This window comes from Molossus molossus, unplaced genomic scaffold, assembly GCF_014108415.1.
Source record: "Molossus molossus isolate mMolMol1 unplaced genomic scaffold, mMolMol1.p scaffold_m16_p_10, whole genome shotgun sequence".
In the NCBI taxonomy this organism is placed as follows: domain Eukaryota; kingdom Metazoa; phylum Chordata; class Mammalia; order Chiroptera; family Molossidae; genus Molossus; species Molossus molossus.
The window spans coordinates 10356968-10383858 of NW_023425345.1; the positions used below are offsets into that span (position 1 = coordinate 10356968).

General features: G+C 38.0%; 1 protein-coding gene across 4 annotated transcripts in view; it reads right to left on the reverse strand.

Moving 5' to 3' along the window:
• The window catches only part of RIC8B (RIC8 guanine nucleotide exchange factor B), a 115758-nt gene that overhangs the window by 65923 nt on the left and 22944 nt on the right, over positions 1 to 26891 (reverse strand). For all 4 annotated transcript variants that reach the window (XR_004958327.1, XR_004958326.1, XM_036251999.1 and 1 more), the window contains exon 3: positions 3041 to 3649. Coding sequence is in view for 2 of the 4 variants with exons in the window: in XM_036251999.1 (XP_036107892.1) it covers positions 3041 to 3649 (609 nt within the window). In the remaining 2 variants the exon portion in view is untranslated. The remainder of the gene's footprint in view (positions 1 to 3040; positions 3650 to 26891) is intronic.

The following is a 26891-nucleotide window of genomic DNA, read 5'->3' on the forward strand; positions in this document are numbered from 1 at the left end:
ATAAAATGACTCCATTTTTTGTAAAAAATATATATACATATGTTTATATGTATATATTATACAATGGAAAATGGTTAGAAAGATATATATCAAAATGCAACTAGTGCTTATCTTTGAGTGGTAGGTAACTGTATTTGCTTATTGCTTATATGCTCTTTTCCCCATGGATGCTCTATAATTAGCATGTATTATTTTTGTAAAAAGAAAAATAATACAATTTTAAAGTTGGATTTTTTTCCTGTACAAAAAGATTTCCATATCTCCTTATTTCAGTTGGCATTTTAAAGTATTAATTTTTTAGGTACTTGCTCAATTGGAGAAAGATGTCTTTCATTTGACAGTCAAGGAGATATTAAAACCCAGGTACTGTAAATAGACTATACTGGCAAGTTTCTCTGAACCCTTATTATAGATTTATTTTCTCTTTCTTTCTTTCTTTCTTTCTTTCTTTCTTTCTTTCTTTCTTTCTTTCTTTCTTTCTTTCTTTCCTTCCTTCCTTCCTTCCTTCCTTCCTTCCTTCCTTCCTTCCTTCCTTCCTTCCTTCCTTCCTTCCCCTTCCTTCCTTCTTTCCTTCCTTCCTTCCTTCCTTCCTTCCTTCCTTCCTTCCTTCCTTCCTTCCTTCCAGTCCTCACCCAAGGATATTTTTCCATTTGTCTTCAGATAGAGTGAGAGAGAGAAACATTAATGTGAGAGAGACTGGTTATCTCCCATACAACACTGACTAGGGCTGGGGACTGAACCACAACCGAGGTACATGCCCTTAACTAGGATCAAACCCATGACTCTTTGGTCTGTGGGCTAATGCTCCAACCGCTGAGCCAAACCTGCCAAGGCCTTTCTTTTTATTTTATAGATTTTCTTTACATTAAGTGTGGGTACCTCACTAAAAAATACTCTACGCTGATTTCTGTGTCTTTTCACATGCTGTTCAATTTCTGGGAAATGTTCATCCCCCTTTTTCAAATGGCTGAATCATTCTCAGTCTTCAGATCTCAGGAGAGACCTTCACGGGTCTTCTGTGACCGTACTAAGTATTCTCAATCATTGTACTGTCCCTCTCCTAGCACTTAACATAATTTAAATTATGTATTTGTTTACTTATTTTATTACCTGTTCACCAACAAAACTGGAGTTTCATGAAGGCAAAGACTATACCTATTATTGCCACTATATTACATACGACCCAGCATAACACCTAGCAATTGTTCATAAATATTTGTTGACAGACTGAATGACTAAATGTTAGCTAAAATTTGAATCTGGGGCATAAAATGACGTTTCCCACTCTCTTGCCTAAATGGGTTGGCAAGATGCTATTTTCAATACTGTTTACATTTCTGAGACTATATAATAGCCCAGAGTCACATTAATGGGGTACATTTTATAATGGCTGTATCATCTGATCCACAACTCATAAGAGGCACTAGGTCTGCTGAGATGCCTGCTACAGAACTACTGATTCTCTCTCACTTACCTTTTGGAGAATAAACATTCTATAACACAGAATGATTATTTGCCATATTAACATTTTCTAAAGCTTCTTCCAGCCCTACTCATGAGAGCTAATCTCAATTTACTGATTTTACTACATGTCATCCCATACATATCCTGATGTCCAGCCACTGAATTATAGACCCTTTTGTCAGGAATCTGAACAGTGTGAGCTACTATTTTGGGCACAATTTAAAGAACAGGGGCTCCAACAATGGCAAACCAACAGTCTCAGAAGAGCTCTTGCAACTAAATGGAAAACTTAAAAACACCAAAACAAACAGTGTAAGAAAAACAACCATAGAAGGTACCAAATAAGCACAGAGACATAATAACATTTTAAATACTTCCAAATATTTGGTTTCAAAGCATAAATGGAGCATGTGGGCTTTCCACAACTTTTTCTGCCAAGTCTCAGGAAAAACTGACCATAGTACGGTCATCTAAAATAGCTGTTAGGACTGATCTTCAAATATTTGTTCTCAAAATATAGACCTATTTGCACTTTAAAACTCAGATGCCTGCATATTCCCACTATAGCACTGCATTGAGATAATACTTTCAAAGTTAGGTTGCTGGCAAAAAGAGATCTTTATTCACGGTGACAACTGCTTTAAATGGACACAGCAAATGTTAATCTAAGTCCTAAAGTCAATTGTCAGAAAAGATAATTTGCTCTGGCACCAAAATGCTTTTCTTTTCTTTTCTTTTCTTTCTTTCCTTTTATTTTTTAAAGGCAGAGGATTAATTTTTACCAGTTATTAAAGGACCAAAAAAAAGTTTACATCTGCTTCACTTAAAATTGTTGACTTCCTTAAACTAATTTTCTCATTTAGCATATTGTTCTCATGGGTACTTAAATATAAACTATCAAATCTGCCTCACTATGAGTTGCTGGACAGTCCAAGCCACAGAAAAAGATCTTTGTCTAGAAATAAGTCAAGTGGTTTAAAATAATCTTTCCCATTCTCTCATGTAATTATGCTTATTTCTAGGACTGTGTAGAAACATGGATATCTAGTTGTAGTCCTACACATCTGATTGTTATCTAACACTACAAAGTAACAGTCTGGGAGACTGGGATGATACGTGATACAGTATCTTTTACTCTTCTGAGCTGACATGAATTCTGATGGATCAATTTCAACTGGTTTGATTTGTCTTAACTTTTAAGACAGCAGCCACTGAAAATGCCTCTTTTTTATGAGCCACACTGTTTTATTTCCCTTCAAATTTTATTAATTTAAACCTTGTTTCTGAAAGAGGCACTCTTAAAAAGACACATGATAATACAACTCAGAAAAGGAATTATATTTGGCATCTTAAAAGCAGTAGTCCATCTTCACCCTACTCTTCTAATAAGTATTACACAAATGCAAAGAATAAGACTTATAATGGTTAAGAAATTAATCCTGAGTCATACAACTGATTAACGGGGGAACTGGAATTTTTTTCCATTTCCCAACTTAGCATTCCTCTCTTGCAGGAAGCCTAGGGATGCCTCAGACCAATTAAATTCCACAGTAAATAATACCCTTATTAACCTTACCTCTTTATGTACCTTCCAACTGTCTACAGTCACATTGAAGAGAGCTTTGAGGGCCTCAATGGCACAGTCCGTCTCCTGAGGTGAGAGAGGAGGTCCATTATGGTCTATGGCCGATTCATACTCATCGGTCCACTTGATGCTAAAGGCACTTTCCAAGATCTGGGTTAGCAGCGGTAGTCCCTGGAGCTCATAGCGCAATTGTGATCTGATGTCGGTGTGCAAAAGTGACAGGAGGAAGAGCAAGCGCAAGTCAAAGCACTTAATGTCATTGATAAACTTTCGGTCCTTGCACTTTCTCAGGAGGTTACAGAGCTTTGCAGCAAGATTAAGTTCCAGGCTGAGCTGCTGTGCCATTTGACTGTTGAACACTATGTTACACAGACATTTTAATGACTCCACAATAACTGGGAACTCTGACACCTTCTCCAAAGAATCATCCAACTCATTTAGCTTCGCTAGTCGCAGCAGTATCTGCATATTTTCCTTGGTTGTTACAGGAACTAAAATCTTTTTGTCTCTGGAGAGAATGCGGAGAACTTCCAGGCAGGACACTTGACATGTTGTCGGGATGTCCTTTAGAAGGACTTTAAATATGCCTTCACAGAGTTTCTGAAAAACAAGAATGATAATGCAAAAATCATTATTAGGCTTAAAATAGAATGTTTCTCTACCAAAGTATTTAATAGCAGTTCAAGATCTGGCTAGAGAAGATTTTTATTATTTTTAAATCACAAAAATGTTAGAACTGAAAGAGATAAGAAAATTGAGGACTGGAGAGGTTAATATGCTTGTACTGGACCAGAGTGAATTAGTGGGGTAGTAAGAGCTAGAGTATAGGTTTCCTAACTGCCAGCCAACATTCTTTGTATAAAATCATTTATTCTCTTTTAAACTGATTAGTTTCAAATTTCTCAAATAGCTTTGTTTTCAATGGATTTTTAACTTCAGACTACACATAATATCGGGATGGAAGGCAACCAGTCTGAATCATAGCTGTTCCCTTCCTGGAAGTAAAGATTAATGTCTTGAGATATGGTTCACAATTTCTCATAAGTACAGGCTCTCATAAAAATACTTTAAAAAGTATGCATTTTAGCTGTGATATTTCTTCTGAATTTATAGTTCTATGTCAGTAGTCCCATGTTTAATAAACCTTAGAACTCTCTTTAGCTAACATGTAATAACATTTAATCACTAAGTGACACCCAAAAGATCTTCTGCAGACAAAACTGCTAAAAACTATTCTAAGTTGGGTTACAAAGAGGTCTTAGCTAGCATATAGGATGCCTCTGGGCCAATCATAAAAAGGTGGCTCTCTCCAGGCAAAAGAGTGTTCCTACTAGGTGTCTGTTTTTCTGGCAGCCCAGTGCCAGCACACATGTGTGGGGCAAGATCTTAGTTCCCCTTTGTTCTCTTAGTGCATAGCACAGATCACTCATACATACACAGCAATCCTGGTTCCAAACCTTGCTCCTACTATATGAGAAAAAATTCTTTTAAGATAAATTCAGAGTGTAGTCTCTCTTGAATTTTTTGAAAAATAGTTATTTTTATCATTGCCAAATTTAAGAACCACTTATCAGTCTCTCAAAACTCAGTATCGCGCCCTGGCCGGTTTGGCTCAGCGGTTAGAGCGTCAGCCTGCGGTCCGGAGAGACCCGGGTTCGGTTCCCGCTAAGGGCACGTACTTCGGTTACAGTTTGTCCCCGGCCCTGTGCGGCCACTCGATGTGTCCCTTTCACATTGATGTTTCTATCTCTTCCTCTCTCTCCTTCCCACTCTATCTGTACAAAAAATGGAAAAATGTCCTCGGGTGAGGAAAAAAACAACAACTCAATATTGTGTTCTTTTCCATAAACTGCATGTCTCAGTCTCTCAAGCTTATGCCTTATATATGGAACAAGCAGGTATAACCATTCTATCGCTCACCATTTCTGTACCCATTGCATTTCATAAAAACAACAGCAACAACTATGGCCAATATCATATTTTATAAAGTCATTCTTGACCCATCATCAGACTTTAATTCTTTAAAAAAGACTCTCTACAGGTCAAACATGATTTTGGCAGGAACCTCAGTTTACGTGCAACTTCTCAGTAGATTCTAGTTGTACAGCTATTGAAATGAAGCCAATTTAAAATGTACTAGTTCTGTAAAATGAGGAAGGAAGAAAATTAACCTGACAAGCTAAAAAAAAGTTTGTAACAATATTAGCTCTATCCCTGCCATACCTGATAACCAGAAGGGTCTTTCATTTAATGTTTAATATCATTGTTAAATCTTTTTCTTTTTTTTTTAATGAATGCAGTTTTGGGGTAGGATAAAGTATAAGATGCCTATTATTAAAAATATATAAAACAGGCTAGGGGGAAAAAGGAGAAACATCTGTAACAAAAATAAATAAATTAATTTAAAAAATATATATATAAAACAGAAAAGATTTTCTCCAATTTCAGATCTTTCATAGCTAAGACCCCCCGCCCCCCAAATTCTACATACAAAATTCTACATATATATATATGTTATATTCCTGGGGTAGATTCCAATAACTTTTGCTCCCACATAATTTTACTCAAGAAGGAAACCATCTATATTCATATTTAGGTTAAAAAATATGTAATTAAGTATTATAAAATACTATTTATGTGAATTTGGAGTTCTATACGTTTTCCTTTCTAAACCAAAAACAACAACAACAAAAAATCTATGGACAATATGGTTCCTTTCTTCCTCTGCCTTCAGACTCAAGAAAGAATAAGCCCTGGCTGGTGTTGCTCAGTGGTTAGAGGCCCTTGTACCAAAGGGTCTTGGGTTCAATTCCTAGTCAAGGGCACATACCTGTGTGTTGTAGGTTCGTCCCTGGCCTGGTCAGGGTGGGTGTGGGAGACAAATCAATGTGTCTCTCTCACATTGATGTCTCTCTCTCTCCCCCACTCCTTTCTCTTTTCCTCCCTCCCTCCCTCCCTTCCACTCTCTCTAAAAACCAATGGAAAAAATATCCTTGGGTAAGGATTAACAAAATAAATAAAATGAGCAAAGCATGAATATAAATTAGAGTAGCCAAGGCTATAAAACAAATGAACTGTGAAACTCTGGGACATAAGACAGCTACATGAAAAGAGATTAGAGGTGCTTACAAAATGTATAGTTAAAAACTGCCTCATCTAAGGGCTTACAGGAGATCAACTAGCAACCAAAGACAAGAATTCTAGTTTTAAAACAATTTCAATCAATCTAGTTTTAAAGCACCATTTTCTTAAATGTGTCATTTCTCATTACAGACTTGCCTCACATAATGACTGTTAGGTAGCATTTTGTTATGATGTCTCTTGAAAAGTAATATCACTTCATGGACAATGACACCCCCCGCCCCCCTTTTTTGTAGTGCAACTTAAAAAAATATCAAAGGCGGAGAGGAAAAATGGCTGCGGAGTGAACGGAAGCTACACAGACCGTCTCCCAGAACCACACTGGAATTACAACTATAACACAGACAAATTGACGGGAAAAACCGACAGAAAAGCAGCTTGCGAGGACCGTACAACGAGGGACACCGACTCAATCCTGGTAGGCTTGCAAAGGCGCGAGACGGGGGCTGGGAGCCCATGGTCCGCAGCTCGGCAGCGGGCTTAGCTGGGAGCAGCGCCCTCGGGTTACACTCCCAGGCGGCCCCACAGCACAGAGCCGGGACAGAGGCTGAAACAGCCACAGCCACTCACCTTGGGCTCCGCAGAGGGAGGGCAGACTGGACTGGAACTGTGTCGGGACACTCGGGATTTGGAGGGCACTCAGAGCTTTTGCTCAGAACTGTGGGCATATTGCTCCTTCCCAGGGCTCTTAGGAGAGGCAGCAGCCCCTCCCTCGGAGATCCAGCCCCACCCTGTGGGCCATTGAAGTGCTAATTGAGGCTCACTAACAACCAGCATCTGCCCCACCCTCGGGAAACCCCTTATGCTAAGCACCTGAGGGAGCTTTTCAATCAACTGACAACCCAAAACTCATCAAGTAACCTCGACTGCTAGCCTACAGGCAAAAAGCTAGAGGATAACAGTACCTTTCCTGGGCTGGCAACTTTAACCAGGAAAGTAAGACTTGACAGTGGTGTTTAACGTGAGTCCTCCCTCGCTCATCAAAACACAGGAGAGGGAGCCACAAACAGCAGAACACCAACACCCACAGGGAAAACTTGACAGGCTCCAAAGCCCACAGTGATAGCCAAAATGGTGAAACACAGAAACAGAAGCCAAATGAAAGAGCAAGAGACCTCCACCGAAGATGAGATCAATGTGGAGCAATTAGGCATGTTAACAGAGCTAGAATTCAGAGCCATGATCTTGAGGAAGCTGAACAGCATGAGTAAGGACATAGAGACACTGAAAATAAGCCAATTGGAAATTAAAAACCATCAAGAAGAGATAAAAAATGACATATCAGAACTGAAAAACACATTGGAAGGTTTAAAAAGCAGAGTAGAGGAAGCTGAAAACCGGATCAGTGAATTAGAAGACGGGGTAGAAAAAATCAACCAATCAGAAAAACAAAAGGAAAAAACTATTAAAAAACAGGAAGACAGCTTAAGAGAACTATGGGACAACTGGAAACGTAATAATATTCGCATCATAGGAGTCCCTGAAGAAGAAGAAAATGAGCAAGGGATAGAGAATATATTCAAAAATATAGTGACAGAAAACTTCCCGAATTTGGTGAAGGAAGAAGGCATTCAAGTTCAAGAAGCACAGAGAGTCCCAAGTAAGAAGAACCCAAACAAGCCCACACCAAGACACATAGTAATTAAAATGCCACAAATTAAAGACAAAGAGAGAATCCTAAAAGCAGCAAGACATAAGCAACAGGTTACCTACAAAGGAAACCCCATAAGGCTCTCAAATGACTTCTCAAAAGAAACACTACAGGCCAGAAGGGAGTGGCATGAAGTAATCAAAGTCATGAAAAACAAGAATCTGAATCCAAGACTACTCTACCCAGCAAGGCTATCATTCAAAATAGAAGATCAAAGAAAGAGCTTCCCAGACAAAAAAAGGCTAAGGGAATACATTAGCACCAAACCAGCACTGCAAGAAATGTTAAAAGGACTGCTATAATTAGCAGTAGAAATGGGAAGAAAAATAGAACCACACTAAACAAAAATGGCAAGAAATAAGTACATATCAATAATCACCTTAAATGTAAATGGAAAATAGAACCACACTAAACAAAAATGGCAAGAAATAAGTACATATCAATAATCACCTTAAATGTAAATGGAAAATAGAACCACACTAAACAAAAATGGCAAGAAATAAGTACATATCAATAATCACCTTAAATGTAAATGGATTGAATGCTCCCATAAAAAGACACAGAGTAGCTGATTGGATAAGAAAGCATGACTCATCTATATGTTTTTACAAGAGACCCACCTCACAACAAAACACTCACATAGGTTGAAAGTGAAGGGATGGAAAAAAATTTCCCAAGCAAATGGAAAGCAAAAAAAAAAAAGCTGGGGTAGCAATTCTCATATCTGATAAAATAGATTTCAAAATGAAGACCATAACTAGAGACAAAGAAGGCCACTACATAATACTGAAAAGATCTATCCAACAGGAAGATATAACCTTGATAAACATATATGCACCCAATATAGGAGCACCAAAATATATTAAAAATCTTCTGGAGGACTTCCAAGGAGAAATTGACAACAATACAATCACAGCAAGGGACTTCAACACCCCGTTGACAGCACTGGATAGATCCTCTAGGCAAAAAATTAGCAAGGAAACAGAGACTCTAAATGAAGCACTAGACCAAATGGATTTAATAGATATCTACAGAGAATTACACCCCAAAACTACAGAATTCACATTCTTCTCAAGTGCACATGGGACATTCTCAAAGATAGACCACATGATAGGACACAACTAAATCTCTACAAGTTCAAGAAGATTGAAATTATATCAAGCATCTTCTCAGATCACAATGGCATGAAACTAGAAATCAATTGCAACAAGAACATGCAAAGACATTTCAACACATGGAGGCTAAATAGCATGTTATTAAACAATGAATGGGTCACCGAGGAGATCAAGGAAGAAATTAAAAACTTCCTGGAAACCAATGAAAATGAACACACAACAACACAAAATCTATGGGATGCAGCGAAAGCAGTTCTGAGAGGCAAGTTCATAGCACTACAGGCCTACCTCAAAAAATAAGAAAAATTTCTAATTGACTGTCTAACCTCACAACTTAAAGAATTAGAAAGCAAACAAAAAGAAAACCCCAGAGCAAGTAGAAGGAAAGAAATAGTAAAGATCAGAGCAGAAATAAATGACATAGAGACCAAAAAAAAAAAAGGATCAATGAAACAAAGAGCTGGTTTTTCGAAAAGATAAACAAGATTGATGGCCCCTTAGCTAGACTCACCAAGAAACAAAGAGAGAGAACCCAAATACACAAAATCAGAAATGAAAGAGGAGAAGTAACAACCAACACCACGGAAATATAAAAGATCATTAACAACTACTATGAACAACTATATGGCAACAAATTTGACAATCTAAGCGAAATGGACAAATTTCTAGAAACACACAGTCTACCAAAACTATTCCCGGAGAGATAGAAAACTTGAACAGACCAATAACAACTAAGGAAATTGAAGAGGTAATCAAGACTCTCCCAGCAAACAAAAGCCCAGGCCCAGATGGCTTCACGGGGGAGTTTTACCGAACATTCAAAAAAGAACTAACACCCATTCTCCTCAAACTATTTCAACAAATTCAAGAAGAAGGAAGACTTCCAAACATGTTCTATGAGGCCAGCATAATTCTAATTCCAAAACCAGAAAAAGACACTACGAAGAAAGAAAACTACAGGCCAATATCCCTGATGAACATAGACGCCAAAATCCTGAACAAAATATTAGCAAATCGGATCCAGAAATACATCAAAGAAATTATTCACCATGACCAAGTGGGATTCATTCCAGGGATGCAAGGCTGGTACAATATTCGCAAATCAATAAACGTGATACACCACATAAACAAAATGAAGAATAAAAACCACATGATCATATCAATAGATGCTGAAAAAGCATTCAACAAAATCCAGCATCCATTTCTGATAAAAACGCTCAGCAATGTAGAAATAGAGGGATCATATCTCGACATAATAAAGGCCATATATGACAGACCTACAGCCAACATAATACTCAATGGACAGAAACTAAAAACAATTCCATTAAGAACAGGAACAAGACAGGGATGTCCACTTTCGCCACTCTTATTTAACATTGTACTGGAAGTCTTAGCCACAGCAATCAGACATGAAGAAAAAATAAAAGGGATCCAAATTGGAAAGGAGGAAGTGAAACTGTCATTATTTGCAGATGACATGATATTATACATACAAAACCCTAAAGACTCCATCAAAAATCTACTAGACTTAATAAATGAATTTGGCAAAGTAGCAGGATACAAAATTAACGTCAAGAAATCGACGGCATTCTTGTACACCAATGATGGACTCACAGAAAGAGAAACTGAAAAAACAATCCCATTTACCATCGCGCCAAAAAAATTAAGATACCTAGGAATAAACTTAACCAAAGAAGTAAAGGACCTATTTCCAGAAAACTACAGGACATTGAAAAAAGAAATAGAGGAAGATATAAAAAAGTGGAAGCACATACCCTGTTCATGGTTTGGAAGAATTAACATCATTAAAATGTCCATACTACCCAAAGCAATCTATAGATTCAATGCAATCCCCATAAAAATACCAACGACATATTTCATAGAACTAGAACAAATACTTCAAAAGTTCATATGGAACCAAAAAAGTCCCCGAATAGCCACAGCAATCTTGCAAAAGAAGAACAAAGTAGGTGGGATCACAATACCAGATATCAGGTTATACTACAAAGCGACTGTAACCAAAACAGCCTGGTACTGGCACAAGAACAGGCATATAGACCAGTGGAACAGAACTGAAAACCCAGAAATGGACCCAAGGCAATATGCTCAATTAATATTTGACAAAGGTGGCAAGAGCATACAGTGGAGTAAAGACAGCTTCTTTAATAAATGGTGTTGGGAAAATTGGACAGCTACATGCAAAAAAAAGAAACTAGACCATCAACTTACACCATACACAGAAATAAACTCAAAATGGATAAAAGACTTAAATGTGACACGCGAATCCATAAAAATTCTAGAAGAAAATGTAGGCAACAAAGTTTCGGACATCATACGCAGCAGAATTTTCACTGATACATCACCTAAGGCAACAGAAACAAAGGAAAAAATGAACACATGGGACTACATCAAACTAAAAAGCTTCTGCACAGCAAAAGAAACAATCATCAAAATGGAAAGGCAACCCACTGTATGGGAGAACATCAATGCCAATGATGTATCAGATAAGGGGTTAATTTCCAATATACAGAGAGTGCTCATACAACTCAACAAAAGGAAGACAAAGAACCCAATTAAAAAATGGGCAGAGGAGCTGAATAGACACCTCTCCAAACAGGACTTACAAATGGCCAAAAGACATATGAAGAAATGCTCAACATCACTAATCATCAGAGATATGCAAATTAAAACAACAATGAGGTATCACCTCACACCTGTCAGAATGGCCACCATCAACAAATCATCAAACAACAAGTGTTGGCGAGGGTGTGGAGAAAAGGGGACTCTAGTACACTGCTGGTGGGAATGCAGACTGGTGCAGCCACTATGGAAAACAATATGGTGCTACCTCAAAAAATTAAAAATTGAACTTCCATTTGACCCAGTGATCCCACTTCTAGGAATATACCCTAAGAAGCCTGAAACACCAATCAGGAAGAATATATGTACCCCCATATTCATAGCAGCACTATTTGCAATAGCTAAGATCTAGAAACAGCCCAAGTGTCCATCAGTAGACGAATGGATAAAAAAGCTGTGGTACATGTACACAATGAAGTACTATGCAGCAGTAAGAAAGAAAGATCTCTTATCCTTTGAGACCACATGGAGGGACCTGGAGAGTATTATCCTAAGTGAAAGAAGCCAAGCAGAAAAAGACAAATACCACATGATCTCACTTATTTGTGGAATATAATGAACATAACAGTCTGAGGAATACAGTAGACCCAGAAACATGTAAGTAGGGCATAGACTGACATCCCTCAGAAGAGGGGGTGGGGGTGGGTGGGAAGAGTAAACCACAGAACTTATATGCATGTATGCATGACCAATGGACATGGACAACTAAGCCGTGGACAGGGCGGGGGTGGGGTGGGGAGGGGGGTGCCAATGGGGTAAAAAAGGTAAAATATCTGTAACAAAAAAATAAATAAAAAATTTAGAAAAAAATAAAATATATTAAAGGCATACTCAAAATATTTAAAAAGAGGTGATTTTTAATAGACATTCATTGCTTTACTCAATACAATCTATTCTATTTAGAGAATATTATAAAGAACAAATTAATAAATCATGTACCACATTTGGATGGATCAGAAAAGTTTTCTTTGTGTATGTAGACCAAGCAAGAGGACTGAAGAAGTAGTAGTTTTTAGTTTCTCCATCTGCTGAGTGTGTGCACTGCTTCTTTTAAAGGTGCTCTTTCTTGTGGTTTGCCCTAACAGCATTTTTCTGTGCTCTATTTTTTCATTAATTTTACTCTCCATAAAACATGCCTTGCTCTCTTCAAACACTTTCTATAACTCAATGTTGCCCATAAAATTTAGCTATAATGAACCCAGCGTCCTTTCCTACTGATGTCTGTCACAATCCCCTTCCCTTTCTTTTCCAAGTGCTCCAAACTGTCTTCCAGTACCCTAACCATAGTCCTGAGCCATTTCCCCCACTGCTCCTTCAGCATGGCATGCCCTTCCAGTCAGAACTCCACTCTTTTTCTAAGACTTAGTTCGAGGCCTGAGGGTTCTATAAACCTCCCCAGCCACTCCCTCCTTTGCTTTCTTTCTGTTTGTGCCTGCAACAGCACTTAGTTTGGCCTCTTTATAGAATGAGCTGTTGGGGAATCTCACTGCTTCTCCAGACCCCCTGAGAACAGAGGCTCTGTTTCATTTGTAACCCAGTGGCAGGTTCAGGTGTACTATAACTATTTTTAAGTGCAGGAAAACCATGAACTCCCAAAGTTACCGACCACCACTCACTATCAAATCTTCCTTTGTATGTACAACAGACTATCATTACATTTTAGGTAAAAATATTTTTATTTACTTTCAAAGTATTCATTTCTATAAACTTGTTTTCATCATTCAGCTGATATATTTTTTAATCTAAAAATTATTTTGGTATCACAGATAATCATGAAACACATACTTTTCCTATTAAAATTAATAAAAATTCGTTCTGATATTAATAACTGCACTCAGAAGTCAGGTTTTCGGGAATGAACTAAAGTCATAAAGCAAAGGTTTTAGGTGTGCTTACAAAGTATAATTACTAAAAATCAGAGTCTGAGAAAAGGCCCTTTAAAGATGCTCATTAGCTTAGCAAGCCATGGCTATTTCTATAAAGTTAAGAATGCAAGACCAGTAGCCTAGACTCAAGAGTAAGATCCCAAGTGTTAATACCAGGTATTGCTAAAAAAGGTTTAGTAGTTTGCTCCTGAACTGAAATCCTAGAATATACTACAGTAGAGGTTCTCAAACTTCAGCATGCACCATAATCACCTAAAGGGATTGGTAAAGCCCAGGCTGTCGCACCTCACCCCGAGTTTCTGATTCAGTAGATCTGGAGTGAGGCTCCAGAACTGAAACTTTTAACAAGTTCCCAGTTGATGCTGCTGCTGCCAGCTTAGGAGCCACATTCTGAGAACCACTGAACTATAGTTAACAGTGTCTCGGACTGATGAAACTTAGATGTTAAGGGGTAGTGGTAAACTGGGAGTAATTGACTGGATAAGCACAGGAAAGTGAGCAGAGTGTCCTGTGCTGAAGATGTACATGGGTGGCAAGGCTAAAAAATGAAACAGCCCTGGCTGGTTTGGCTTAGCAGTTGGAGCGTCGGCCTGTGGACCAGAGAGTCCTGGGTTTGGTTCCCGCTAGGGGCATGTACCAAAAAAGAAAAAGAAAAAATGAGAGAGATGTCATTGTCTGTCACATTACCTTTCTTAAATGTTAAAAACTACTAGAAGTATTAAACATATTATATGTTTAAGGTCAGGGATCCTGGGTTTGAAACTTGTTCAACTTACCATGGACTCTAGAACCAGAACAGTGTTGCAATTAAGAGAAGAGGTTCTAGATTTAAATTGCTTTTGTTCAGATCTTGGCTCATCTACCATCTTCTAACAGCGTGACCTAGACAAGTTACTTAACCTCTCTAGGTCTCATTTACTGTAGGAGTTAAATGACATCACACATGTAAAGCACTTAGAATAGTGCCAGGCATGTGATAAGTGTTCAGTACAGGTTAATTTTATATATTGTTGTAAGATAAAATCTCAATGTCTTCAATGTTAGCAGTTAGGATCCTCCAACCTGCTTTTTGAGTCTTCTCTTTCATAGTATTCCCCTATCAAACTTTCCTTTCCAAATTATCTCATGTTGAGTTCTTCTGCCTCCCCTCTACATGCACCAGTCCTTCTCTTTCTTTGATTATTTAAGTTTTAACCATTCCCCAAAGCTAAGCTTAAAATTCACTTTTGATATAAGTTTTCCCTAACCACTTCAGTCCCCAACATTTTTTTCTCTCCAAGGTAAACCCAAACCACAATTTGTAGCAATCATTTGGTGCTCAGCACAGTCTTCCTGTTAGTTTTCTTTTTATAAGTCTGCCTCGATTACTAAAAGCTCACTGAAGGTGGAAAGGACAAGGACATTTTTTTTTTTTTTTTAATGAGAAGAGAAAATGTACCGCAGTGGCTTTTGAATTAGAAAGACCTGGGTTTAATCTTGGTTCTGCCACTATGTAATTCAAACATGCTAACTTCTTTGACCCTCACTTTCCCATTTGTAAAATGGTAATAACATCAGCTATATCTTAGAGGGCTGTTGTGAAATAGACTCTGGGGCATAACAAGCACTCTTTTTTTTTTTTCTTTACTGATTTGAGAGAGAGGAAGGGAGAGGAAGAAAGATGGAAACATGGATGAGAGAGAATATCAACTGGCTACCTCCTGCACGCCCCCCACTAGGGACTGAGCCCACAACTTCGGCATGTGCCCTGACTGGGAATCGAACTGGTGACCTCTTGGTGCATGGGTTGACACTCAACCATCGAACCACACTGGCCAGGCAATAAGCACTCTTATAATGGTGACTATTATAATGTTTTATTTCTTCTTAAACCTTGTAGCCCTCAGCAGAGCAACTAGCATTAATAAGTTCCCCAAATCTAAAGCACTAGTAGAGCTCTATTTATGTTGTCTTGACATTTCTCCTTTCTAGGAAGGAAAGAGAGATGTAGTAAAGGCTATGTTTGTGATTGTATTGGTAGGATGGTTTGGTCCATTGGGTAAAAATTCTTTTCATATGAGTAACAGAAATTATGTGTCTTCATATGAACTTCATTTTTTTCTGAAGAGTTTAAATTACTTAAATATATATGATCTTTAAAATGTAAAATGAGCCCTGGCTGGGTGGCTCAATTGATTGGAGCATTGTCAGGTACACCAAAAGGCTGTGGGTTCAATTTCTGATCAGGGCACATACCTAGGTTATGGGTTCAATCTCCGGTTGGGGCATGTACGGGAGGCAACCGATTGATGTTTGTCTCTCACGCTGTTTCTCTCTCCCTTCCTTTCTCTAAAATCAATAAAAAACATATCCTCGGATAAGAATTTTTTTTTTAAAGTAAAATGTATCAAACTATTAAATAGAAAAAAAATTATACTAGCAGTGGACAGAAGGGTTTATCCTTAGTCAATCTATTTGGTTATCAGTAATAGTATATCACTTTAACATACAGAGTTACAATCATCATGTGTATGTAATTTTGTTCTCTTTTGGATATAATTTTTAATTTAATTACAAGCATTTCCCCACGTTGCTAGAGTGCTTATAAACATTTTATTTTTATAAAAATGTTTTATTGATTTTTCCGAGAGAGAGGAGGGGAAAGAGAGAGAGAGATAGAAACATTGATGTGAGAGAGAAACATCGATCAGCTGCTTCCTGCACGTCCCCCACTGGGGATCGAGCCCTCAACCCTGGCATGTGCCCTGAGTAGGAATCGAACTGGGACCTCTCAGTCCATGGGACAATGCCAATCCACTGAGCCACACCGGCCAGGCATAAACATAATTTTGAATGAATGCAGTACTGACTGACTCCTGTTCTCAATAAATCTCTAGCAGTCCAGAAAGAGCAGTGAACTGAGCATCAGAAGGGATGGCTGCATAATTTTAGTAAGTATCATAATATTGTTTGTTTATATACTTTACAGTTCACAAAAACTTTTATATATGTTCCTCAATCTAAGAAATGCTTACTGAACATTTGTTAAAGGATTCTTTAAATAATTGCCTAAAAACACTTAGCCAAGAAGCCAGATCATCTGATACCAGTGTGATTTCCATTGTAAGTTAATGATCATACCATAGCTGTCTCTCATTTATTAACTGTGATGTTGAGCCTGTCACTTTATTAGACTTCTTTCTTCATCTATATCATGCATTAAGACTCTCTGAGGGAACTTTCCAGCTCCGAAACAGTAGGCTTTCACTATGAATCTGTAAAACTAGGATCGGCTTTGGCTTTGCTATGAAACAAACAAACCATGCTCTGAAGCATAAGTGAACATTTATACGATCTATTATGACTTATATATGTACTGTCTTAAAAAGTGATTTATAAAATATTTAAAAATCAAAAGTTAAGTTTTATACATTTAAAAAAACATCTTTGCTTTAAAGATAGACATCATAGTCTACAACACTCTGGCAACCCAAAAGAGGTTAGAAAACACTTTTGAGACAAATGTTACTAAAAAATGTTTGTAGATTGATGCCAGTTCACGAACTGTTTGTTACTAAACCCCATAGAGACAGGTACATGAGTTGAGGCAGGTATACAAAATTTAGAGTATGCATTTAGAAACCTTTATAGTAATTTAATGTTGCTGTGACATCCAAGTATGTGATTATTTCTTTTACTGATTCATTTTTATTGTATTTTACAAAAGTACTGGTCTACTACAAATTTGGGGAAAGTAAATAAATAACAATAATAACAAAACAAAAACTTGATCCTTCGTCACAAATAATTTGAGAAGCACTGTTCTAGAGAATGCAATTTATCCTATATATGTTTTCTTCAACTATATAACCAAGGTAGTAAAACTAGCTCAAATTTCATTGTAAGATCATATAAAGCCTTATTGATATGCTTATCTAAGACTTAGTTTAATTGTGATACATTCTGATGAAAACTGGTAGTTGTCCACTAAATCCATTCTCTTCTATCTGGTAAGAGAATTGTGGCAAGGCCCTTGCCTGTCTAGCTACATCACATTCCTCAGCTGTTCTCCATGGCCATATAACTGAGCTCTTGCCAACGATATGTGTGTGGACACATTGTATGCCATTTCCAGGTTTGGGTCTTCAACACAGTGGGTATGTCTTCTCCACTTTCTTATCCCCTTCTGCAACCCAGAACTTAGAAATGGCAGCCCAATATAGGCTAGAACAATGCTTATATGGTGAAGTATGACTTGACAATTTGGAAAGAAACTGGGCGAATGAATCGAATTTATGGAGCAGAGCCACCCACCTGCCTGGTTGATCACCTCAGAACTGTTACTTGAAAAAGTAATAAACACCTATATTCCTTAAGTCACTTCTATCTTGGGGTCCCTTTGTTGCAACAAGTTAAATTTAAATTTAAATTTAAATTTAAATAGAATGCACCTGTGAAATATGGTGTGCCATCAGTGCCCTCTACAGAACATCTTGTATCATCATTCCATAAATAATAGAAGTTATATTTCACCTTGGTGACTAAGCAACCATTCTCTGTATCTAATAGCAAGAGTTAGACAAACTTTGTCTTATTGTACCATGGCTGACCAGCATATTCATTTGTTCATCTAGTCACCTGTTCATCAAAAATTCACCAAGTATCTATTTAATAAATCCAACGCAATTTCCTTGGTACTAGGGAGACAATGATGAACTTCTAAGGAACTTAAGCTGAGGGGGGAGAATTACAAAGAAACACAGGCTATGGATTAATGTGGTAAGTGCACTGATAATCTAAACCAGAGTTTCTCAGCCTCATTACTATTAACATTTTGGACTACATAGATAATTTTTGTTGTAAGAGACTGTTCTGTGCACTATAGGATATTTACTAGCATCCCTGGCCTCCACCCACTAGATGCCAGTAACACCCTACCACCACCACCACCAAACAGTCATGGAAACAAAAAATGTCTCCAGAAATTGCCAAATGTCCACCGGGGAGAAAAACCGTCCCCAACTAGAAACACTGACTTAAGTATAAAAAACTATGACAAATCTAAGGCACTTAATCCAATCTTATGGGAGGTAAATGAACCAATTTAGGGAAAAAAAATCCTAAGGAAGTGGCATCTAAGATGATATCAGAAATGTATATGTTTAATTTCTATTGGACCACTGAACAAATTTTTGAATGCCTACTATATTCAAGACAATGTACTACATGGTAGGTGTACAGCAATGACACCACAGACATGACTCTGTTATGTGTTATGGAGATCATAGTCTAATGAGGAAGATAGATAATAAACAAATTAAAAGTACACAATTAAAATATTATTAAATATTATAGGGAAATGAACAGGATGCTATGATAGAAAATAACTACAGAGACTTCCAGTCAAGATGGAGGCATAAACGCAGTATTGCCTCCTCCCACAACCACATCAAAATTACAACTAAACTACAGAACAACTATCATTTAGAACCACCTGAAATCAAGCTGAATGGAAGTCCTACAACTATGAAATTAAAGAAGCAGCCACATCGAGACTGATAGGAGGGGTGGAGGCGAGGATGGGCTGGTCCCACACGCACGTGTGGCGGATAAAAATCAGGAGGACACCTCAGCTGTGAAGGTCCACCCTGAGGAGTGAGGGGTCCCCGTCCCACACCTGGTGCCCAGCTCAAGGTTCCAGTGCCAGGAAGAGAAGTCTCCATCACTTCTGGCTGTAAAAACCAGTGGGAACTGAGGCTGAGGGAGGCTGAGGCTAAGGGAGCCCCAGGCAGCTCTTCTTAAAGGGCTCGTACATGGACTTACTGACTCAACCCTTCAGGCTCCAGCATGGGGGTTGGCAGCTTGAAAGGCACCAAAGACATCGGGGAAGAAATGAGCTGTTTGGCATTGGGGCGAGAGTTGGAGGGGCAGCTTTCTCCTGGACAGATGTGCTGGTAGAGGCCTTAGTTCCTTTGGTGGGCCCTTCCCCGGGGCGGGACTCCACCAACCTGGCTCACACTGTTGGCCCCGCCCTAGTGATTCCCTGAGGCCTTGCCCCACCCAACTTTTTGGCCCACCCAAGCTGTTTCCAATGGCTTTACAATAGGATTGGCCTGTCTTGGATCCTGCTTCAGATTTTCCTAAAATCTCTCAAACAAGCAGCATCTGGTCTCAGTGAGCTCCATACCTCTTGTTAAGTGGCCCCAGGCCTGGCAAAGGAGCATCCAGCCTTGGTTCATAACTTGGCTTTTCCTGGGCACCTTTTAAGCCCAGCACAAGAAGCAGCCATCGGCAGATCACTTTGTAGCTTATGCTGGGTGGGCCCCAGATAGAACGCAGGCAGTGGCTGACCTGGCCCCGGAGCCAGTATACCCAGTGGACAGCTTCAGACCACACTGAAACACCACCACCCAACCACCTCCACAAGTGACACACTTAAGCAGTGGACTCAGTGGGTACCAGAATCCTGCTGAAGTAAGTCTTGTTCTGTGTGGTTGGCCCCTACACAGCTGATCCTCCAAAGGAGTCAGAGGCCAGTGGTCAGTGGGCATAGCCAGTCCTTGCAGCTGATCAGCCTGAGTCAATCCCTCCCATTGACATGCCAACAGTAATCAAGACTCAATTACAACAGAAGGATGTACAGTCCACACTAGGGATGCACCTTGAGAGCCTAGCTGGGGTGATCAGGGAGGCTGTGCCACTGTGTCCTATAGGACACCTACTACAATAGACCACTCTATGAAGCCTAGGAGACATAGCAACTCTTCCTAATACATACAAACAAATCACAGGGAAGCAGCTAAAATGAGGAGACAAAGAAACATGTCCCAAATGAAAGAACAAAATTCCAAGAAAAGAACTAAACAAAATGGAGATAAGCAATCAATCAGATGCAGAGTTCAAAACACTGGTTATAAGGATGCTCAAGGAACTTAGTGAGAACATCAACAACATAAAAAAGGACCAGTCAGAAATGAAGGATGCACAAACTGAAATAAAGAATAATTTACAGGGAATCAACAGTAAAGTAGGTAAAGCCAAGAAGCAAACCATCGATTGGGAATATAAGGAAGCAATCGGATCAGCAAAAATAATCAGAAAAAATAATCCAAAAAAATGAGGATAGTGTAAGGAGCCTCTGGGTCAACTTCAAACATGCCAACATTTGCATCACAGGGGTGCTAGAAGGGGAAGAGAGAGAGCAAGAAATTGAAAACCTATTTGAAAAAATAATGACAGAAAACTTCCCCAACTTTGTGAAGGAAACAGACATACAAGTCCAGGAAGCACAGAGAGTCCCAAACAAGAGGAACCCCAAGAAGTCCACACCAAGACACATTATAACTAAAATGCCAAAGGTTAAAGACAAAGAGAGAATCTTAAAAGCAGTAAGAGAAAAGCAGTTCATCACCTACAAAGGAGCTCCCACAAGACTATCAGTTGATTTCTCAAAAAAACTGCAGGCCAGAAAGGAGTGGCAAGAGATTCAAAGTGATGAAAAACAAGGACCTACAACCAAGATTACTCTATCCTGCAAAACTATCATTTAGAATCAATGGACATATCAAGAGTTTCCCAGACAATAAAAAGCTAAAGGAGTTCATCACCACCAAACCAGTATATGAAATGCTGAAGGGTCTTCTTGAAGGAGAAAAACAAAAATATAAATAAAATGGCAATGAATACATATCTATCAACAATTGAATCTACAAGCAGAATGAGCAAGCAGAACAGAAACAGACTCATAGATACAGAGAACTTTTGTTGCTTGCCAGATGGGAAGGGGCTTTGAGGATGGGTGAAAAAGATGAAGGAATTAAGAAGTACAAATTGGTTGTTAGACTGATGAACCTCAAAGGGAAGGGGGGGAGGGAGGGCAGGATGAGATAAACTGAAGAACTTCTATGCATATATGCATAATCAATAAACAGACAATAGTGTGGGGAAGGCAGGAGGGCGGTGGGAGTGGGGAGGAGGGCATCAATGGGAGAACAAAAAGGGGACATCTGTAATACATTCAACAATAAAGGTAAGTTAAAAAGAAACTAAGTGCAGAAAGGATCAACTTTAGACAGAGTGAAGCCAAGTTTTGATGGTGAGAAGTTGCTAAACATGCAAAGAGTAGAAGAAAGAGCAACACAAGCAGAGCCTGGAGTGTTTAAGGTCTGAAAGCCAGTGTGGGTGATGTTAACGGCAGAGTTCTGTAAGATATAAGCTGGGACCAGATCATGTGAAATTTTACAGGCCATGATAAAAAGATTAGACTTTAAATGCTATGAAAGGTCACTTTAAAAAATTAAGCAAAGGAGAAATACAGCCCAATTAAAATTTTAAAAATTCACACTGGCTACTATGTGCAAATGAATTGAAGGGAAACAAAAGCAGCTACTACCAGAGCGGAAGCAATGGAGAGGGAAAGAGGTGGATGTATATGATATGTAGTTTTGAGGAAAAATTGAAAGTACTTGCTATATGTTGGGGAGAGGAAGGTTTCTGGCTTAAGCAGTGTAGTGCCATTTATTGAGAAGGGAATGATGCCTGGAGGAAGAACAGATTTGGGGGAAAATTCTGTATGGACACATTAAGTTTGTGATACCTAGAGAGATGTCAAGTAGGAAGGTGAATGTATGTAGCTGGAACCCTAAACAGTCATCAACATTATGCCTGATGATATATATGAGTATAGGCATTTTAAGCTACAAGGATGGATCAGATCAACTAGAGAAAAATATACAGAAAAAAGGAGGACTAAAAGCCCTAAAAAATGCCAACACTTAGAAGATGGCGGGGAGGAGAAGTTGGAGATTAAGAGGTATCAGCCAGAGAAGCAAAAGAAAATCTAGGAGTGTGATATTTTGGAAGACAAGACAGGACTGTATTTTATAGACTGACTATTCAACTATATAAAAAGATCAAGCAGCACAATGATTTGACAAGGCTAGATCACCAATGACCTTAATAAAAGCAGTTTCCTGACAGTATTTATTTGGAATGTGGCCAAGTTGAAAGAAAAGCACATACTTTTCAAGATACATGGCTATAATGAAAGCAGAGGAATAGGATGGTAACAAGAGGGAATAAAGGTCAAGAGAGGTTTTACTTTTCTTTTTAAAGAGAAGATACACTAGTCCACATCTGTATGATGAAGGGAATGAAGAGTTTAGAGTTAATCCTCAGGGAAATAGGAAACTTATTGCAAAGTATTAAGCAGGGGTATGACATCAGACTTGTGCTCTGGAAATATCACTGATGATAATATGGAGCATGGACAAGAAAGGGACAGAACAGAAACACTTAAAAAGGTGAGAAATGATAGAGGTCTAAAATAAGGCAGAGAAGTGGAAAGCTAAGAGATTTTAAGACAGTGACATTGACTAAAAGATTGGTGGAATGATTGGATGTCTAGGGTAGAGAAGAAAGAGGAGGCAAGGAGCCTCTCAAGTTTCTAACTTGGTTGATGGTATTATTGTTCATTCATGAGATGAGACTCATTTCCTCAAGTCGGCAGCAAAAAGAAAATGTTATTGCATGGCAGATATTTCTCTTTAACTGTCCCATGTGGACAGGTCAAATAAAATGCATCCACAGTCATTAACTAGGAAGGGGTCAGAATGCCCCATAACTCACATTTCCAAAACTCACACTCAACTACTTGTGTCACAATATCCTTGATCCAGGCAGAAAAACTTACTGTCTACTACCTGTGTGAACCTATGTGCTTTTCTCATGTTATTTCCTGTACTTAGAATGTCTTCTCAAACCCTATCCTTCCCAAATCATTTCTATCCTCAAAGCAAATGTTATCTTCTTTGTCATCTCTGAGCAGGAAGTAACCTCTTCCACCTCTAAATCCAGAGTGCTTAATCCCTACCACTTTTATAGCACTTAATACCTCTGACCTGGAATTATATTTATGGAGACTTCTTCTCTCATCAGCTTTAGCATGGGCAGGATTTGTCTGATATATTTCTTTTTCTTCCACAGGTACAAAGATGCAGTCAAATACGCTGAATAAATACTTACACATATACTAAGTGTAACATTTTTGAAGCATTGCATGCTAGGAAGTATTATGTCCAGATATTCACTAGGTCATGAAAGCTCTGGTTTTAATTACCAGGTTCCATTTATTTAGTTGTATGACTTTGAACAAATCGGCCAACTTCTTTAATTTCTTAATCTGTAAAATGGGTATGATAGTACCTACTTCACAGGGTTGTTGGGGGAATTAAATGAGATAATGTGTATGTGCTGCCCTAGAAAAATATAAATAATAAATGTTACTTAACATTATAACTACAATGCATGTGCCATACACAGTATTATCATATACTTCAGTAAGAGACTACATGGTATAATAGAGTGTAAGAGTTACAGCCAGACATACTTCATTTTGTTATTTTTTACCTGTAAGATCCGGGCAAGTTACTTGGTTTTTCGGAGCTTTAGTTTCATTATATGTAAAATGGAGATAATACCTTCTGTATTATAGTGTTGTTTTATTAATGAGGTGATGGTATACAGTAACAGTTAAAATTAAACATTTCCAAGAACAAGACCTATAATTAAAGATCTCAGCCAGCAGCAGTATTTTGAAGGCGGCTTGTTTTTCTGATTGAAATAATAAGCCAACATGTAGACTTGACATCTAGTTTTCTCTCCAACATCAGTGCTTATCAAAACAATTTAATGAGCTGAGGTTTTCAAGTGTTTACTATTGGTAAAATTCAGGTGAAGATTCACAGATTAAAAATGGGCCATTAACTGAACAATCAAATCAAGTGAAACAACAGTGACTAGAGAAAGTGAACATTGCAAAAGACAAGGACTAATGTCTGTTTTATTTATAAGAAACAGGAAAATGCAAAAACTTTCCAGTTCAAGCTGGAAACAGGGGCAGGGAATACACAGAGCACAGGCACCGAGTTCAACTTGGCAGTAACCCTACAATAACTACTTGCCAGAAAAGAGCTTAAGAGTTAGATGGGGCTATAGTGACTACTTAATATTAATGAGCACTACACGTGCAAAAGGTTCTACAAAAACAAACAAACGGGTTTTATGGGAGAATTAGTCTAAGAAGCGTGTAAGGCTTATTAAAATAGTAAAGATTCTTAGATGTACTATGAAAAAAAATAATACCTAATAACATACTCAGGACTAGAGGATATTTCTTTTACAGATACAAAAACTGATTCCCAGAGAGGCTAGATGATTTGCTTAAGGTAGCACAGAAAGCTACAATGCGAAAGGGGACTCAGATTCTTATTAGACTTAGTCCTACTCTCATTTCATTCTACTGGTATCTGGTGATATATAAAAAGTAAAACATAATGGGTACTCCAAAATTAAAAGCAATTTTGGGTTAAGCTAGGCCCATGAGAGCAATTATTAAAAACTGATTTTTTTCCCTCCTTAAACAAAGTCATTAAACATGGTTCTACTTATTGTTTTTCTTTTAATGTTGCTGTTCTATTGTAGTAGTGTATTACCTAGCCTTACAGTCTGCCACTTTCTCTTTAATAAGATTGGACTTTCCTTCTCTCCTTTTGCCCATTATGTCTACAATCTTAGCCACATGCTTGATTTATGTTCTCACTCCATCAACAGTACTCCTATTGTGATGGGATACAACCATGATCTTAAAATAGACTGTACATATTCAACTAGGAGATGTGGCACAGAGCCAGGGATACTTAAAGTCACAAGACAATCCGGGTGCATCCTCTTTAACCTCTATTTTACTAAAAGATTTATTGGGGTTACGAGTGGGGTAAAATTTCTACATGAAAATAAACAAATGTATTACAAATCACAATACAAAAAGTCACATAATTATTTAAGACAGAAAATCAGGTATCTTAAGGAATTTTGTAGTTAAAGCAGGATCCCTTAGATGATGCCTCCCTGGACTCTCAAGGTTATGCCTACACTGTCCTCTGATGGACGTCACTGGATATATATTCCACAGGAATCTAATTTTAGTTCTTAACTGAAGCTGAAGGTCAGCCACCTAAATCTGATAGTTCTAAACTTTTGCCCTCTGTGTACAGCACACGTGTGTGAGTGTTTGCATATGTGCACACAAAACAAAGAAAAAGAGGTATTAAATTCTAAAAGAAGCTTACCATAATCAACAGTTGGAAGAATGCTATCGGTCCCACAAGACAGAACTATTTAAAAAACTGGATTTTATACAAATATTAAATAGTTAATGGCTTACTGCCAGAATTCTAAAATGAGCTTTTAACAAAAGTTAGAATTCTAGATGTCAACTTGGAATTTCTTTTATAAAAAGCTAATGGTGAGGTTTTCTAAATGAATATTCATGCACCTGGGTCTAGTTCTATTTAGCTTAATATTGTATCTTTACACTTCACAGTTTTTCCTACTTGTGGTATGGTAACCCTCACTTTTAATTTAATGGATACTGTCCCTGTGAAAGAGATTTCCAGTCTCTTCCTAAATTTCATCTCTAGCTTCCCTTGTTGCATATGTACACCTTTCAATAATACAATCCCACTGGCTATGTTCTGTATCATAGTAATCTTGCTAAAAAGATTGAAAAGCCAGTTCAGACAATTATGTAAGTTTCAGTAAAGTTTCTTTGCTAATTAGTAATCCTGAGAAAGACATGTTTTATCATCAAGACTTAATAGATAGGAAAGACAGGTCCTGGCCAGGTAGCTCAGGTGGTTAGAGCATCATCCCAATATGCCAAGGTTGCAGGTTCGATTTCAGTTAGGGCACATACAAGAATCAACCAATGAGTGTGTAAAAAAGTGGAACAATAAATTGATGTTTCTCTCTCTCTCTCTTAAAAAAAAAAAAAAAAAAAAAAGATGGGGAAGACAGCTTAGGTGTAAATGAAAGCTTACAAAACCAATCATTTGCCCCTCCTTTCTTGACTAAGGGCAGAAATGGGCATGTCAAAATTTTATTTCTCTTCAAATATAGTACCAGCCAACTCCGTTTCTCTTATTACTTAAGTAGGAGTCTTTATTTTCCAGAAAGCCCTTTTCTCACTACCTATGCAAAACATATTTTAGTATTTTAAGATAATACACTGGCAAATACAGAAGCATCATCATTTGATGCATATTTGAATTTACCAAATAATAAAACAGTATCTCATTTAATTCTTAGTGAATTCTTAGCACAAGCTATAGTTTGATTATGTAGTCTATTAATAGGCTGGAAGATGAATGCTCTGTCACAACATATACCTCATACCTTGGTGGCTGATATAGATCCTGGTTCCAATGATTTCTATAGCCCTTTGCCTTGTCTTTTTTTCAGCATATCAAAGACTTTCTATATACAGTGTCTTTGGAATTTCCTGGCTTTGTTTCCAACGCCATCTATTACCCAACACTTAACTATTCACTCTGAACTAGTTAATCCTAATGTGATATTATTTGGAGATGGGG